Source organism: Monomorium pharaonis, chromosome 4 (assembly GCF_013373865.1).
Source record: "Monomorium pharaonis isolate MP-MQ-018 chromosome 4, ASM1337386v2, whole genome shotgun sequence".
NCBI classification, from domain to species: Eukaryota; Metazoa; Arthropoda; class Insecta; order Hymenoptera; family Formicidae; genus Monomorium; species Monomorium pharaonis.
In genome coordinates this window covers 21884171-21902527 of record NC_050470.1, presented here as the reverse complement: position 1 = coordinate 21902527, position 18357 = coordinate 21884171, and the positions used below count along the sequence as shown (strand labels likewise).

Genomic DNA, 18357 nt, shown 5'->3' with positions numbered 1-18357 from the left:
GTATATATATGTATATATATCTGTGTATAATAAATACTATTTATTATACTTACTGTTACTATTAAGAAATTATACTTACTGTTACTATTAAGACGTAATATTTACAAATCATTGATTACATAATAAGATGAGACAAATAAAATAAAATCAGTTATAAATGTATGCTAAAAAGTTAGCAGTATTGTATTTATTAAATTATAACAAATAGGAGTTTAATTAAATTTTTTTCATTTTTTCTAGGTTTAATTGTTATTTTTTAATATATATTTTTTATTTAAAGCGACGCATTGTTCTGAATGTGTTTTATTTTTGTTAATTGTAAAAACATTTTTAAATTATAAAATACAAATAAAATAATATCATTATTTAAAAAATATTCAAAAATTATTTTTATTAGAGAAAAAAGTGATATTACGACCCTTGTAGTTATTATATCTATTTGTAATATCTCCGTTATTAAGTAAAGAATTCTAATAATTATTACTAGAATTATTTGTTTAATAGCTCTCAGTTGTGCTAATATGCTAATAATATCCAATTAATAACAAGCGACATTTGTTATATAAAAAATATATAAAAAATTTTTAATTTCGAGCTTTTTCAAAGTATATTTTAGTGTTGAATTAAACATATTTTCTTATTCCCTTTATCTTGGGTATATTATTATTTGATTATATATATATATATATATATATATGTATATATATATATGTTTTTATATAAAACATTTTTTCCCGGATATTTAAATTCTCTCGTTTTTTTAGTACCTACAGTCGTCTTTTCATATGTATGTTAATAAAGTCTATTGAATAATAATTATATAATAAATGTTTCTTAACAATTTTAATGTTAGGTTTATGAAAGCGTTGGTCTGACAATAAAATTGCTTGGTCTACCAAATTCACTATCATATTAATTTTATACGTCCTAGGATAAGACAAGAAGTAATTTATGTACCTGCCAGAAAACGTGAGTTTTCGGTACCAAATGCTTATTAAATTATGACCGTCCCTAATTATTGAGACATTAAAAAAATTTAAGGAGTTGTTTTCAATTTCTCTCTGTCTGTCTCTCTCTCTCTCTCTCTTATATGTAAATCTCAATCTCGGATGGTAATTATTAAACGTTTCTAACATATGATTTTTGTTCGGTCGATGGAACAATCGTGAAAATGTCATCCATGTAATGACATAGATGAATAATGACAATGAATAATGACGACTTGTTAATTACAAAAGCAGGTAAAAGGCACGTCATGGATGCTAACATTTATAAGAACCCCAAATGATTGAATTACTAGATGACCAAAACACTTACAAACAGCTAACGAAAGATCCTATTAATAGCATTTCAACCAAGGCTAATAATCTAATTAAATCCTGATGTAGCAATGACTTGATAAATGATTACACATACAGAGTTTTGAATTGTACCAATGGCAATCTATCAAGATGCTATGGAATGCCGAAAATCCACAAGCCTGGTTTTTTTCTACATATTATTGTCTCATCAATAGGTAGTCCTATGCATAATATAGCGAGATATTTGCATGACATCCTCAGAAAAGGCTTAGAGAAACCTGAATCTAACATCAAGGATAGGAAGAATCTAATCAATGCTAAAAATATCAAAGCGGATGAGAGACTCGTTTCTCTGGATGTTAATGCCCTGTTTACTAACACTCCTAAAGAGCTTGTCTTTGAAGGCAACTGAAATAAAATTTCTAAAGCCACTAATTTAAGTCTGTCACAATTTTTACACGTTATTGACGTCAGTCGTCATATTAAGTTCTACCAGCTTCTCATTCAATGGAAAATTTTATGAGCAAATCTTCAGTAGTCCAATGGGTTTCCCTCTTACCCCAATTTAAGCTAATATTGTCATGGACGATTTGAAAACATCATGCTTAAATAAACTAAATTTTAAACCGCACATTTATTACCGCTACGTGGGTGACATTTTCACGATTGTTCCATTGATCAAACTAGATCATATGTTAGAAACGTTTAATATATATCATCCATGATTGAGATTCACATATGAGAGAAATTAAAAATAACAACTCCTTAAATTTTCTTAATGTCTCAATAATTAGGGATGGTCATAATTTAATAAGGAATTGGTACCGAAAACCCACATTTTCTGGCAGGTACATAAATTATTTCTCATTTTATCCTAAGACGTATAAAATTAATACAATAGTAAATTTGGTAGACCAAGCAATTTTATTGTCAGACCAACGCTTTCATAAACCTAACATTAAAATTGTTAAAAAACTTTTATTAAATAATTGTTATCCAATAGATTTTATTAACAGACATATCAAAAGACGGTTCAAGGTACTAAAAGAACGAGAGGATTTAAATAATTATGACAATAATTTTATTAATGAAGGTGTACGGGATAGATATTGAATTCGATTCTATGCAATTTAATTATTTATTATAATTCGTCAAGATACTACAATTATTAGTCGCGAGAATACATAGGAGAAATTTGTTAATGCGAACGAGTCGAGAACCGAGCGAAAAGTCAAGTGAAGAGCCCGTAGAGCCCGGTTTTTTAAATAACATCTCTCAGTTTGACAACAAATATTGATTTCTCTCGTTCGACTAAGGTCGAGAACACGACGGATCGATTTCTTCTCAACAGAAGGATTTGACAATCGGAGAACAATTGTTTTACCATCATATATTAAACATGTAAGCGAAGATTTGAGCGTATACTCAATAAATACGTGGATGTACGCTTCACAATACCGAAAAGGTTAGATTGTGTAATAAAAAGAGGGAAAGATAAAATCAAGGATGGTATGTCGACCGAGCTTGTGTATAAAATTAATTGTCATGACTGTAATCTTTCATACATAGGACAGACCAAACGACACCTAAAGACGAGAACTAAAGAACATTAACAAAATATAAAAAGTTCGTCTTTGCACCATACGGTTGTTATCAATCACCGATTATCTACCAATCATGAATTCGAATGGTCTAAACCTAATATTATACATAGAGATAAACACAAAAGAAAAAGAGAAATCACGGAAATGTTTTTCATAAAAAAATTCAATAATAACATTAATTTAAAAAAAAGACACTGATAATCTTAACATATTGTATGACGGAATTATACGTATCGTTTAGTTACTTTTGACTAGTTATTACTTTGACTATAATTTTTGAATTAATCTTATCTCATTTTAAACTTGACTTTTACATTTCCAACGATCTCTTCTTTCAACTGACAAAGGTTGCTGAGTACAGACATGCCTTCTAACATATCTCTCGAAACAATACTAAAGAGATTTCTGTTGCGAACGTAGATGGATAGATATTCGATGTAACTTATTGCAATTTATACAAGGTATGATTATTTTTATTTATCCTACTGATTTTTTTAAAAATTGTGATGTTGAAATGATGTATTTGTAGTATAATTGTTTCCCATGTAATTCACTTAAAACTATTGTAACTTTCTTTTTTTTTTTATTGTATCTGTAAATGTCATTATTTTATTTTGTTTAATTGTTTTCATAACCATTTTTTATCCAATGCACATTTAGGTGCATCCTAAATGCACATTTTTTAATAAATTTTTCACGTAAATCTTGTCCGTTTATTTCGACATTTAATAGAAAATCTGCTATATTATTGGTTGCAGCTTGCCCGCTTGAAATGTTATATAATAAATTATTTTCTAAATTTGTTTAAAAAGGATGGATATTTTGATTAATTCTGTTCATGAAATTTTGAACTTGTAAAGTACTTTGTTTAATTTTATTTCTTTTTAAATCCTTAGTAATATCTTGACTTTTTTTCAGTTTCACCCATAATATGCGTAATAATTTTCGATCGAAGATTATAATTTTTACACCAGCGCTGTCGAGCTGCAATAAAATTCGTATTGTGAATTATACCTGTTAATCTGCTGGCAGCATCCGCGTTGATTGTTTGCTCTAATGTTAAATCTACGGGCTATCTTAAGAAAGTTTTCTCTGTTCTCTTAATGACAAGTAAACCTTTTTGTAAAAGTTCTTTCAGTCCTGGATGAGATTCATCAACTTTTAATAAATTGTCATGATATTTAACAATATAGCGAGCATAATTAGGTTGATTGAGAGCAAAAAACAAGTTTCCTATTTTAGGCAAAATGTACTTAAATAATTCGAAATCTGCGGTTCTAATACTTGTGTTTAGCATTAAATAATAGTCTTACAAGTTTTATGTAAATCATATAATACTGTGCTGTTTTACCATTTGCTCACTATTCATCGTTTTTTCTTCATACTGTTTATAATCTTCGAGTAATTGTAAAAGTTCTTCATCAGTTATAGCTGGATTCACAACTTGATTTTTTTTTAAATTGAACAAGATAATTTTTTACATGATTGCTTATTACTACATTAAATTTATTAATAAAAGTTTCAAAGTGTAAAATTTTTAAAACTAGAGAAATTAATGGGTGTAACCTTTTGCATCGATTAAAGTGTTTTCCAGTTTAAAAAGCTCCTAACTGAGCCACTCGCTAACATTTCACAGTCGACCATAACATTCGTCAATGCACAATTATTGATTCAATGTCATACCAAGGCAAAGATGTTTTGTTGTTTTTATCTGGCCATTCGAAACAGCATAAATCACATCTTACGAAAAAGAATTTGCCAATCGTTGACAATGTGAACTTTGTCTTCGTCGAGAGTTATTACCACTAAGTAAAATAGAATAAAAATCATCAAGCTCTTTTGGAACAGAACAATTTCCTTGTTTAATGTCATTTGCTGTAACTATATTCAAAATTTTATTACTTTGTATTTGTCTGATTTTGTTTCTTAAAAGAAGCCTTACTTTTTGAATCATGTCGCATTCTTGTAGATGTATAATATCCTCCTGTTTTAACATATGGCTTAACAATTTTTTTCGATTAATGATTACTATTCTTATCTTTTTTTTTAAAGTGTCAGATATTTTTGTTCCAAATGTTTGTAGAATATAGATCTGATGGTAATTCAGAATCTGCTGCAAACTCACTTCTTAAATTTTCAATATATAATGTACACAAAGTATATAGCAAATAACATTGTTTTTTCTCAATTATATTTTCTTTAATAAAAACACATAATTCTGTAAGAGCATTTTTATGCTTATTTCGTATCAAATGCCACTTTGTCTGTTCTTTTGGACGTGATTTCTACATTTATTTTTAAATAAAATTTTGCAAATTGAATGATAAAACATCACTGCGTTTTGACTTTTAAATTTATGAATAGTTTGGAGCAATAAATTATCTGCGTCTGTTGTGTTAGATTTAACATTTTTAATAGCGCCTTCTAATGAATTCAATGCTTGTTCTCGAGATTTATACACTTTTCGTTTTTTATTGCAAAAAACATATAATATTGTGAAATGTCTTTTCTATACTTTTGTTTGAAGTTTTATCTTCTGTATTTTATTCGAAAATACTTTTACTGAAAAATATATATTTTATGTATAACAGTTAAAAAAATAGTATTACCATATTTAGAAAAGCATAGAATTAGTAGAAAAGTATATTTCTTTAGAAAAATATATTCTTTCCTTTAGCAAAAAAATTTAAGTTTTATGTGTAAAAAAATTGATGTTTTTAATGTTATTTCTTATATAAAAATAAATATATATACAAAGCTTTTGAAATTATATAATAAATGTAAGATATAAATTTTATAAAGTTCTTATCTGCTGCCTCGGTATTTGAAGTAAATATTTGCGAAACAATTTTTAATTGCTTTCAAACTTTTTATGATCTAAATACAAAAAGTCACAAAATAATTACAAATTTTTATATATTATTTTATTAAAAATTACACGAATACTTTATAAAAGTTTTTCTGTTTGCCAGCACTATTTTACAGTTATGGTAACTTACAATAACAACAAAGTATTATAAAACATACAATTTAAAATATTTTTCGAAATAAACAAAAAAGTTTATATTTAATGATAACGAGCATTACTTATTTCAAAAGTAATGTGTGATGAAAAAAATCGCATTACTTATTTCAAAAGTAATGCATAATTTAAAAAATTGCATTGATTATTTCCAAAGTAATGCATAATTAAGAATCTTCGCATTAGTTATTGAAAAAATATTCTTTAATGAAAAAGTAATGCATTATTTAGAACTCTGCTTAAAAGATCTGCGAGTGGGATTTGATTTGGTGCTTTGCGCGGCGTCTGGCGCGTCGTGAATCCGCGATCACCCACACACTCAAAGCGCCGTGCGTATTATGTACAAGGCATTCATCCGAAAGACTTTCATAATAAGATTACATAACATGATTACATTATAAGTTTCAAAATTTGCTCGTCGAAGTAGATTTAAGGCCAAAGTACCGTTCAAGACTACATTCCAAAAGACTACATTCCAAGATTTATTTAAGAAACAGTATTGCGAACCTCCACGACTATACATCGCGTGAACGAAGGAGATATGATATTCTAATATGCTTTTCAAAGATAGCCAAGATGCTTTACTGTCTCCCTACTACATGGTCTCCGTGGACGCAAAGTATTTAAGTCTTCTTGACATTGTCCTTACAATCAGAACTCTTAAAGTTTTCGTCAGGTGTGAATGCGTATAGATGCTCTTTACACTAAAATTATTTTTGAGGGTTGTTAAAGCAATTAATCACCTTTGTATTCCAAATCCATTTTTATTTCATACATCGTTTGTGTTTTAATATTTTTATTATTTATCTTGTGATCGCGAATTATTTCCGTACGTTTATGAAAAATTTGACGGCTTTGAAAATTGAACGGCTAAATTTGACAAAAAAAAAAAAGAACTTGACTCCAGCACAAATAAAAAACTGTACTGCACTGATTAGAATAATTGTTAGAATAGTTGACGAAAATGTTTATTATTATATTGTTACTTGTTTTCATAGTATGTTTTGTGTATTACGTGCAATATGGATCAAATAAACATTTAATCAATAAAATACCAGGACCACCAAGTTATCCAATTATTGGTCATATATTGCTAGGACTATGTTCACGAGGTAAGTTAAATCTGTTGTCAATTTTCTAATATATTACGCGGATTTTGTTTATTGATTAAAAGTTCCAAAAATCTAATTATGTTGAAAAATAGGATTAAAACCTTGACTCAGAAACGTTCCAAAAATATGCAAATTAAAGGTAATGATTTACGTTTCTGGAAACTGTAAACCACATTTGCGTGCAATTCTTAATTTACAAAATACGCAAAGTTTATAAAAAAAATAGATTTGATGTTTCTATATTTGCATTTGTGTAGCTTTGTAAAAAATTAGTAATTAGTCGTTTACTAAAATTGCGATCTAAAAAATAGAGACTTTAGGATACAAAATACGTTAAAAAATTTCTTTATCATTATTTTTGACAAAATTATACTTTCTTTAAAAGAGTGACAGAAAAAACAGGTCAAAAATCGCTCGTTTTGCAGAATTTGAATTCAAATTATGTGCTAAGTAAACGTTTATAAAGAAGTATTAACCACAATTTTCAAATTGAGTCCATTTTTTATTTTCGAGAACTAAGGAGTTAAAGTTGAAAAAAAACGGGCATAAAATAAGTGTAAAACAGACTTGTCATCTGATTGCTTTGAATCAATAGTAAAAATATAATTATAATATGTATACATATACACAACAACAAAAAATGTGTGTGTGTGTGTGTGTGTGTGTGTGTGTGTGTGTGTGTAAATATATATAAATGTATATGTATATCATATATATAAGAGGATTTATTTTAATCAACGTTATATCTTACTCGGAACGCGAGATCTTAAAAAATGTTTAACATATTTAACATAGGTATAACACATATGTAAATACATACATGTTTAGAAATAACATGCCCAGTGTATCAACATTTATAACTTATGGCAGATAAAGTTATCAGAATCGATTTTACTTTTTTTAAAATTTCATTTTAATTCAATTTTAACTCCCCGGGAAAAAAAAGTTCATACAAAATTGGCCATATATGGATTTTGTCAAACAAATCTGATCATATTTTTTAAATTTTGGTCATATATGGTTATCATATATAAATATATATAATTAGATTCTAAAATTACAGCACTTCTCATATATACTTAAATATGATGAGATACAAGGATAAATAAAATTTCAGGAAATTTGTGCACGTGTAATATTTAAGACTATATGGGCTAATATTTTCTGTGTAATGAGTATTGCGCAACCAATCAGAAGCGTAATTCTGTTACAGCATTAGGATAGGTCACAGAGTTTTGAAATATAAAGGAATGGAAAAAATAAATAGTAAGGATTAACTAATTAGAACAATTCCATTCCGTTGTTTAATTGTTTTGATTGGTTAACATCTACTATTTGCTTTTTTCGTTCTGTTATTTTGAACGCCACGTGACCTAACAGAAGCACGACAGAATTATGTCTTTAATTATTAGTTATACTTTAGTTATACAATAGGCATTACTTAGAAAATATTAGTCTATGTAGCCTTTACTTTTCAATTATGATTGTAATATTTTGTATAATATTCCATAATTTGTGATTATCAATTTTAATATAATAAAAAAATTAATCAGACATGTATGTTGAAATTAAATAACAAATTGTGGAAAATTATACACAAAAACGTAATATGAAAGCAAATACTACACATGCAAAGTTCTGCACATTTTTAAAAACAATGTATGAATTTCATAAAATATGTATTTTAATATCTTAATTATATTTCAAATAATTACTGTTTATTCTACAATACTATACAATACTGTAGTGTGTGTCTTATCCATAAAATTGCACATGTATTAAAACATTTTCTTAGATTTTTTGAAACAGTTAATCAAAATAAAGAAAAGAGAAAAAAATATATTATAATATAATGTTTTCATATTACAATATTATCTGACCATTTCTGATTATATAAAATAAAGTAAAGTATCTAATACAATTTTTTATGATCAGAAATGGACACCATATCTAAGCATATACAAAACTAAAAGTTTTACGTATGCTTTGATAAAATTGTATACAATAACATAAATAATTGTATATAATTATATACAATGCCATATATAACCATACATAATTATACATAATACCATATAAAACCATGTATAACTATATATAACTTTATCTTTTTCTAGATAAACAGACATGGACTATTTTTTCTCGGGTACTTATTTCTCAAAAATAAAACATGGGTTTATCTTGAAAAATTGTTTATGGTTGATATCTCATTATAATGGTTTATTTACACTAAAAAAAGAGTCTTGTTGAATTAATTGGAAATCTGGTTAATGTAAACTTTCGGTTTAGATTATAGTTGAATCTACCAGATTTCTAATTAATTCAACAAAAAATCTTGTTCAATTAATTGAAAATCTGATAGGTTTAACTAGAATCTGAACCATAAGTTCACATCAATCAGATTTCCAATTAATTCAACAAGACTTTTTTAAATGTAGCACACAATTTGAGTTCAAATTCGTGGGCTGCAAACCGAGCAATTTCTCTTGTCTATTTACTCTTGTCTATTTACGAGAAGCAAAATACATATACATATAAAGATACTTTAATTTTGTTTTTAAGCATGTACTTGCATTTCTTTCAGAGGATATCTGGAAGACTTTCTTTAATTTAAGTGATCAGTATTATCCTATTTTTAAATTATGGGCTTTTTTTATACCTATGGTATCTATTCGTCATCCTAATGATCTGGAGGTAATAAAATTTTAAAAAATAAATTCTGTATATGTTATATATAGTATATATAAATAATAATTATATATTAACAAATAATTATTTAAGATACTTTAATTGATTAATTATTTAAGATACTTTAATTGATTAATTATCTTTATTAATAAAATTAAGTAAAAATCAGATTAACTTAATATTTTTTATAATTTTTAGTTAATACTTAACAATAGAAAACACATTAACAAGGGTCCGATTTATAACAAATTAAGTCCTTGGCTTGGTACAAGTCTTGTTCTCAGTACAGGTAATATATACATAGATACATATATATAGATGAAAGTTATCATTTGACATAACACATTAATTTTAGATAATGCTTTTCGAACGCTTGAATATATATTTCTCTCGTTTTAAGTTTAAAAATTTTAGGGGATTGCCACGCGAACAGATTTTTATAAGGGGTTACGATTGCTATACTGTTTTACGCTCAATAATTTAATGTTTTAAATCATTTATAATTATAAAATTAATTTTTGCAAAGTGTTTTTCTCTTTTATGTTTTCTTTGTAGTGTGATTTAGAACATAAAATCATTGTTAAGCGTAAAAGAGTACAGCAGTTGTAATTTTCTATAAGTCTGTTCGCGTTACAATTCACTAAAATCTTTACACTTAAGACAAGAAAAATATATATGTTCAAGCTTGAATAATTATGTGTAAAATTATGCTTTTGATTTTTATAGGTGTTACAATAAATACACCGACAGAAAAATATATGACATTTACGACTATAATTGCATAGTAAAATAATTATAACAATGGAATTAATTTAGGCTCTACAATATAAAATAAATAATGGACTATGATCGGAATATAAATTACCAGACTACCACCTAAAGTAGTAGACAGTAAATGTAAATATTTAACGATTCCATATATTCCAGTAATTTCAGAAAGAATCCGTGATTGCCTCGATGGGATACCAGATATTAGAATAGCTTTTTCTTGTCTTAACAAACTTAGCAAATATATTAAAGTACATAAGCATCTTACACCAACTTCTCTACAAAATAACGTGGTATACAAAATCAATTGCAAAGAATGTGAAGCTTCGTACGTTGGTCAAACAGGCAGGATGCTTAAGACCAGAATAACGGAACATAGGAACCACATAAACAGGAATTCCACCCAGAACTCAGTAATTACGGATCACAGAAATAAAGAATTACACGACTTTGACTGGGAAAATATTTTAATTTTGGACAAAGAAAAGAGCTTATATAAGAGACTTATTTCTGAAATGATTTATATTAAAAAACAAAAGAAAGAACTTAACATGAAATGGAATACGAAATTATTGAGTTCAATTTATGATTTTTTTAAATAATGCGCCTGAGACTTTCTTTCTAGTTCCCCCCGCTACGGATTGCTTTCCCATCCATCTACTTTTCCCCTCTCCTGAGATTCTGCGACTTGACGTCTAGATCCATATCGTTGAATATAGCTGTATCATTACGAGTATTTGACATCAACAAGTACAGATGCATATTCATTTTCACACGATGTTTACGACTAACAATTGAATTTAAACAGTTCAAACAGATTAAGTAAGTTTATAATATAAATTATTTAAATAATATTTAAAAAAAATTATTGTAAGATTTGGCGTTATTGGCTTCCAATCCAGCAGTTTAATTATGTTAATTTATTTACATAGTGGACCTTATTATAGATTCAATCAGAATATAACTATCTTAAAGCATTACACAGATACAGCGTTCGTTTAACAAACCAGCATGAGAAATTTATAGCACTGAAGAGAACTCGAATTGTGAGTCGAAACGTTTGCGCACTTATGTACGTTACACTATTTGATACTATCTTAGCATATTGTTAACAATAAAAAATTGACGCGAATACAACTTGGTGCGGACTCTAATTGGCGTTTTGATTTTAATTTCTAATTTACTGTCTACTACTTTAGGTGGTAGTCTGGTAATTTATATTCCGATCATAGTCCATTATTTAAAATAATTATAGTTAGAAATATTATTTTTATAGTAATTATTACTATAATATTGGTAATAATAACTATATTTTACATTGTTGAATAACTATAAAATATGGTTAAGTCCCCGATGGATTATAAATTTATAGTTGGTTTAAACTATATTATAGTTCTCATAACCATAATATTAGTTTATGCAAATGATATGGTTGCTATAACTAAAATAAAGATTTTTATACAGTTAGTTGTATCATAAAATGATTATTATAAGTATTTACCATAAATATATAGTTATTATTACCAATATTATAGTAATAATTACTATAAAAATCATATTCCTAACGATAATTATTTTACTATGCAATTATAGTCTTAAATATCATATATTTTTCTATCAGTGTACCAAAGAGTATGTACGTATTGTTCATGTTTTGATATAATATATTATTTGTGTCTATATTTAAGTGCATATTTTTATATGCCTGAGAGAAAACAAATTTTAAATTTATAATAATAATATTATGTTTGAGTTTGATAGTATTATACATTATCTTTTATTATATATTTTTGTTTTAGACTCCAAATGGCAATCACGGAGGAAGCTATTAACCCCAACATTTCATTTTAATATATTACAACAATTTACTAAGATTTTAATCGAAGAAAGCGAGAGTATAACAATGTCTTTGAAAAATGCAGGAGGTGTTATTACAAAAGATTTAATACCATTTATTAGTGAACACACATTGAATATAATATGTGGTACTATATTCTATTTATATCTATATAAAAATTTTACCTACGAATAGTAAAGAGTAATAAGAATAGTAAAAACAATATAAGTTTCGTATGCAAAATATGAATACTATAGATTAAAATTGTCAAATTTATACAAAGATATTTTTCAAGTATATGAATACATTACAACAATATAATTTTTTTAGAAACAGCAATGGGGACTTCTCTGCAAGGAATGGATTTATTTCAACAACAATATCGAAAAGCAGTTCATCGAATGGGTGAGCTTTTTATTTACAGGTAATTATTAATATAATAAATGATAAATATCTTTATATGCTGCTTTAAGTTATAAATAAATTTATTAATATAGAATAATTACTTGATGATAAATAAATATATTTATTACATTATATATAAAATATTAATGCCGGGATTAACAGTCTATATAATTAATCTATTGTTCACTTTAATATAAAGATTTTTTTAAGCGTTTAATATTATGTTAAATATTTGAATATTATAATAACATAATATTACAATAATATATAAAATGTACCAAAAATTAAAATAAATATGAGTATATATTGTCTTTTAAATAAAAATCTTTAGCTTAAATTAACAAATGTTAATAAACGGTGCTACATATTGTTTAGTACATTAATTATTTACATTTCTTATAAGTATTACATGCTTTCTTTTTTATAGTTATTTACATATATATAGATAATTATATAAGACAGACATTTTTTATAAAATAATACTAACTTTTAAATTTTTAAATATAATAAATCCAACAAAATTGCATAAATCTATGATTATTTTGCTAGCAACTTTGCTGGCATATTTGTTTTTAACGATTTCAAATCAAAGCAACATTGTATACATATATTATCAGCAGATTAATAATACCAAATCTCACGTTGTTGATAATATTGTATTATTGTATAATCCTATTGTGTTATTATGACAATATAACGACAACAGCACAAATTTTAATTATTTAAAAATTATTTGCAAGTTGCTACCCAAATTGTCATGTCATGATGGTGTCAATGTCAATTTACCAACAAATATGAACTTATAAGGAAACCTTGCAAACCCGAAAATTCTGATTTTAATGAAATTTGGCATAAATGTAGAGGGTAAATACATTTAGAAATTTTGCATTTGGACTTATAAACGGTTTAAAGGGTTAAAACCACTCTTCAAAGATAAAGACATTTTTGTTTTTCCTCGATATCTCTCGTAAACAAGATATAAAAAAATATTTTGTACAAAAGTTTTACAGTATAAATACCTCTCTATTTAACCATACTATTTATTTTAAAAAACCCATTTTTTTAAAGAACAATTTTTTTAAAAAAATGAATAACATAGTTAAATAGAGGTATTTATGCTGTAAAACTTTGTATAAAATATCTTTTGATATTTTGTTTAGTTTACGAGATACATCGAGAAAAGTCAAAGACCCTCACTTTTGAAAGGTGGTTTCAACTCTTTAAACCGTTTATAAGCCCAAACGAAAACTTTCTAAATTCATGTATTTACCCTTACTATATTTATCCCAAGTTTCATTAAAATCAGAATTTGCGAGTTTGCGAGATTCCCTTATCAATTGCTGTAAATCTTGATAACACTACATACATATAGTATATTGCAAGCAACATGCCCGTAAAAAAACTGATACATTATTATCTAGGTTCATATGCATAACATTATATAATTATGACTTAGGATACTAAGACCATGGTTATATAACGATTGGATATTCTCGTTAACGCCAACAGGCAGAGAACAAAGAAAGGTTTTGAAGATATTGCACGGATTTACTGAGAAGGTATGTAAATATCTTATCTTAAATATTTTTATAAATATTCTATTGTGTACAAGAAATACAAAAAAGTTAAAGAAGAAAAAAACATAATTTTTGTATAATAAAATAATAAGACTATTTATAAATGTTGACAAAAAGTCTTTAGTATTACTCAATTAACAAAATGAGAACCGATATTGGATATGTGTAGATTATTGCAAAAAGGAAAGATTATCATAAACATCATGGACAATATTTAAGGAATCTTAGCGAAGGAACAGTTGATGCAGAAACTATTGGAAGTACGTAGTACGATTTAAAGCTATATTTTAAATTCGATTTCCTAAAATTGTTGCATTGAAGTATTACTGTTTTTATATTATAATCATATTTATGCAATCATAATATTACTGTCAATTAAACTTATTTAATATTTGTAAAATAATTTAAATTTAATGTTGTTTAACTGAAGTAACGCAAATCAAAATTATGCAATAATTAATATTTGTATATATGTATATATATTTATGATTTATATTAATATTTATATAATTTAATTCAGTGGAGAAAAAACGGCTCGCTATATTGGATCTTTTAATATTGGCATCTGAAGAAGGTCTTTTAACCGATACCGATATAAGAGAGGAAGTCACCGTTTTTATTTTTGCGGTATATCAGTTTTTTTCTTTTTTTACTAACACATTATTTAGATTTATGCAAAAAGTATGATTACAGGGTTATGATACTACATCATTAGCTATATCCTTTACTTTATCACTCCTGGCCGAACATAAAGATATTCAGGTATCTATTATCTACGTTCAGCATTATAAAAAAAAATTAAATAATTATTTTATACAAAAGAAGTTCAAGTCAAACCGAAACTTTTTATCTTATGAGCATAGATTTCTAACACATGCTATTAATTATAGTTATAAGATATAAATATCTACTACTATCGCTGTATGTCGCAAAATAACAGGAATTGCTTGAAAAACAAGATGGTGTACGAATCTGTGAGTGCAAAAATGAAATACCACGTTGTGATACAATTTCTTGTGAATAAAGACATAAAACTGTGTAAAATTTAAACTCTAGACTTTAGAAGCTTTCTAGTACGGTAATGGAATTTTTAGCCGCAGTAAAATATTTAAACGGTATAAACGATTTTAAGACACATTAATGTAAGACAATCCCAAAGTGGATCAAAGTCAATTGCAGTTGTTTTCGTGAACATACAATTTTTACTTACTTGGACTCCCAAAGTAATTCTTTGAATTTCAGCTATGATGATGAGTAAAATAGACTGTCGAGACTTCGATGTAACATAAAGAAATCTCTATCTTGTTGATTTAAACACTAGTAAAATGCTGAGATAAATGCATTAGTGTATATGAAGATTATATTGAGAAATAGAAGTCGTTTTCACTCTTTTAAATATCTTCTATTATTTTGAAAATTTAAAAGTTCCGGTTTAACTTAAATGTTCGTAATATAACCCAATAAGTCTTTTTTAATGAGTTATTGAGTTATCATTAAGAAAACGTTGGGAGAAGAGAATAAACGTATTAAATTAAAGAAATCTTTCTTTTTAATTACAATACTACATTTATTTTAATAAAAGTAATAGAAATACAATGGTAAGTTTTTTATTGTTTGCATACGCATGCATGCATATGTGTGTGTGTGTGTGTGTGTGTGTGTGTGTGTGTGTGTTTCTATGTAGTAAATTTTATTTATTATTAAAAACGTTTTCTAAAAACTTTACAATTTTATTATAAAGTTTTTTATAATAATTAACATTGATACAGGATTGTGTCAGAAAGGAAGTCGATCTTATTATGCAAGAAAATCAAGGAAAACTTACCATGAATTCGTTGCAAAATCTACAATATTTAGAGAGATGTATAAAGGAAACATTACGTTTATATCCAGTTCTTATTTTATAGCACGAGTTACTTCGGAAAAGATACAATTAAGTATGTAACTGTTTGATTTGTTATATTTATTTTTATGTATATTACAAAACGTATCCAATACAGACATATACATACACACACGCACACACACACACACATATACAAATATATATTAATATAATAAAATATAATTTTCAAATTTTTATAAAGAATTTAATTTGTATGTATATTCTATTTGTATAAAACGTCCTTTACAGACTCATATTTAATACCTGCTAAAACAATAGTACATCTTAATATACATGATGTTCATAGAGATCCTAATTTTTGGCCAAATCCAGAAATATTTGATCCAGATAGATTTTTACCTGAAAATTGTCGAAATCGTCATCCCTATTCCTATGTACCATTTAGTGCTGGACCACGTAATTGCATTGGTAAAATATTTATTTATGTCGTTTAATACCTTTTTATTTATTTTTCATTTTTTTAAATAGATTGAGATACATTTATTTATTTAAATTGTAGGTCAACGATTTGCTTTGCTGGAAATAAAAGCGATGGTAGCCTATTTGATTCACAATTTCTATTTGGAACCAGAGGATTATTTAAAGGACTTACGAATGGAAATGGATTTATTGCTTCACCCTATACATCCGCATCGTATAAAATTTGTTCCAATCGTCAAAAAGTGCACATAAGTAGTAGTAGTAATAGTATAAGTTTATTGATTTCTTTAGGATTACAATTCATTACAAACACATATTTAACCTTAATCTAATCTCTAAATCAAGGTTGGATAGTAACTAGATAAAAAGTTGAAAGTTAATAATAAAGTTAGAAAGTTAATAACTTTTAATTTAATTTAGTTAATTTTAAATAATTGAACCAATATTATTGGTTAAACAAATTGGTTAAATAAAGTGAAGCGTCTATTTTATAAATTGGATTATTGCATTTATTCAATCTTGCACTAATGTTTTGTATATAGTAATGTAGGCATATATATATATATATATATATATATATATATATATATAATTTTACAATAAAATACTGTCTTTCTTTAAACAAAATCAATTTTTAAAATCTATTTTAGTGGGAGGATTACATTACCATCTTACTACTTCTGTTTTTCTTCAATTTGTTACGCAATGTCGCCTCTTTTTTATCCTAAGTATTAAATATTTTATAATTTTGAGTCTAGAATAAACAACATACGGGACAAATAAAAGTTTTAAGTTTTTAATTTAAAATATTGATTATTAATAAAGTTATTGTAACCAAATGTAAATGGAATAATACCACTTTCTTTTCTATTATTATAATAATTACAATTAGTTGTAAAATGTTAAACTTATTACAATGTAATACCTGTATAACTTTCAATTAAATAAGAAAGAAAAAGTAAAGAAACTTTGAAACATGGAAATAATAAAAAAAATCAAAACTAATTTAATTCTGTACAATTATTTTTTTTATTACAAGGAAAAAATAATTGCTTTGCGTATTATTTGGGTTTACATAATTTTTGTATTTTTTAATTAAAAAATGAGGAGGCAGAAAAATACACGATATTGCTTAAAGCTTGTAAAGCTTTAAGCAACATCATGTATTTTAGCTTTCTATCTCAGGTATATGCGACAAATGCCGCGGGATACAGGCTCATAATTTACGATAACGAAAGCGGGACAACCTGATGACTCGAATTCAAGGTTTTTCTCCAATTCCTCCGCGATCCAATCGAGTCACGAATTACATCATCAAGGGCGAAAGTTTCTGAGTGTCAGATGATATCTCGGAAATGGTGAAACATGCGTTTTCTACTTCAATTCAATATCTTCCCGCAATACGCAGGAACTATTGAAAAATTCACAATAAGGCGTTAAAGTAAGCCTACTTCACGGCACGGAACGTGATTCCCAGCCGCGGCCATATCGATGGTCATATCCTCAGTATTTTCCTTCAGTCTGTTCACAAAGGTGTACCTAGCGTGCTAGCTTACTTGCGAGCTGCTCAACAAAGTAACTCGGTTAGTATAAAATTAATAAGTAGTTCATATATTTAAAATTTTATTTACAATTAATTTACGTGTAATAAACTTTTAAATTAATGGCATGCTTAATTCGTTAATAAAGCTTGAAAGATATTCTAAATAAAAAGAAG

At 26.5% G+C, this 18357-nt stretch overlaps 1 protein-coding gene across 1 annotated transcript; it reads left to right on the top strand.

Annotated features, from left to right (window-relative positions):
* Window positions 1-6439: 6439 nt before the first annotated feature.
* LOC105836718 (cytochrome P450 4C1) lies at window positions 6440-17215 on the top strand. Its single transcript, XM_036285932.1, is given in 13 exon segments — window positions 6440-7039; window positions 9624-9733; window positions 9926-10016; window positions 12295-12480; window positions 12663-12756; window positions 14194-14296; window positions 14484-14574; window positions 14835-14941; window positions 15008-15076; window positions 16084-16210; window positions 16213-16251; window positions 16449-16628; window positions 16720-17215. Coding segments are annotated over 13 exon segments (1518 nt in total). The 5' UTR covers window positions 6440-6891; the 3' UTR covers window positions 16893-17215.
* Window positions 17216-18357: the final 1142 nt, after the last annotated feature.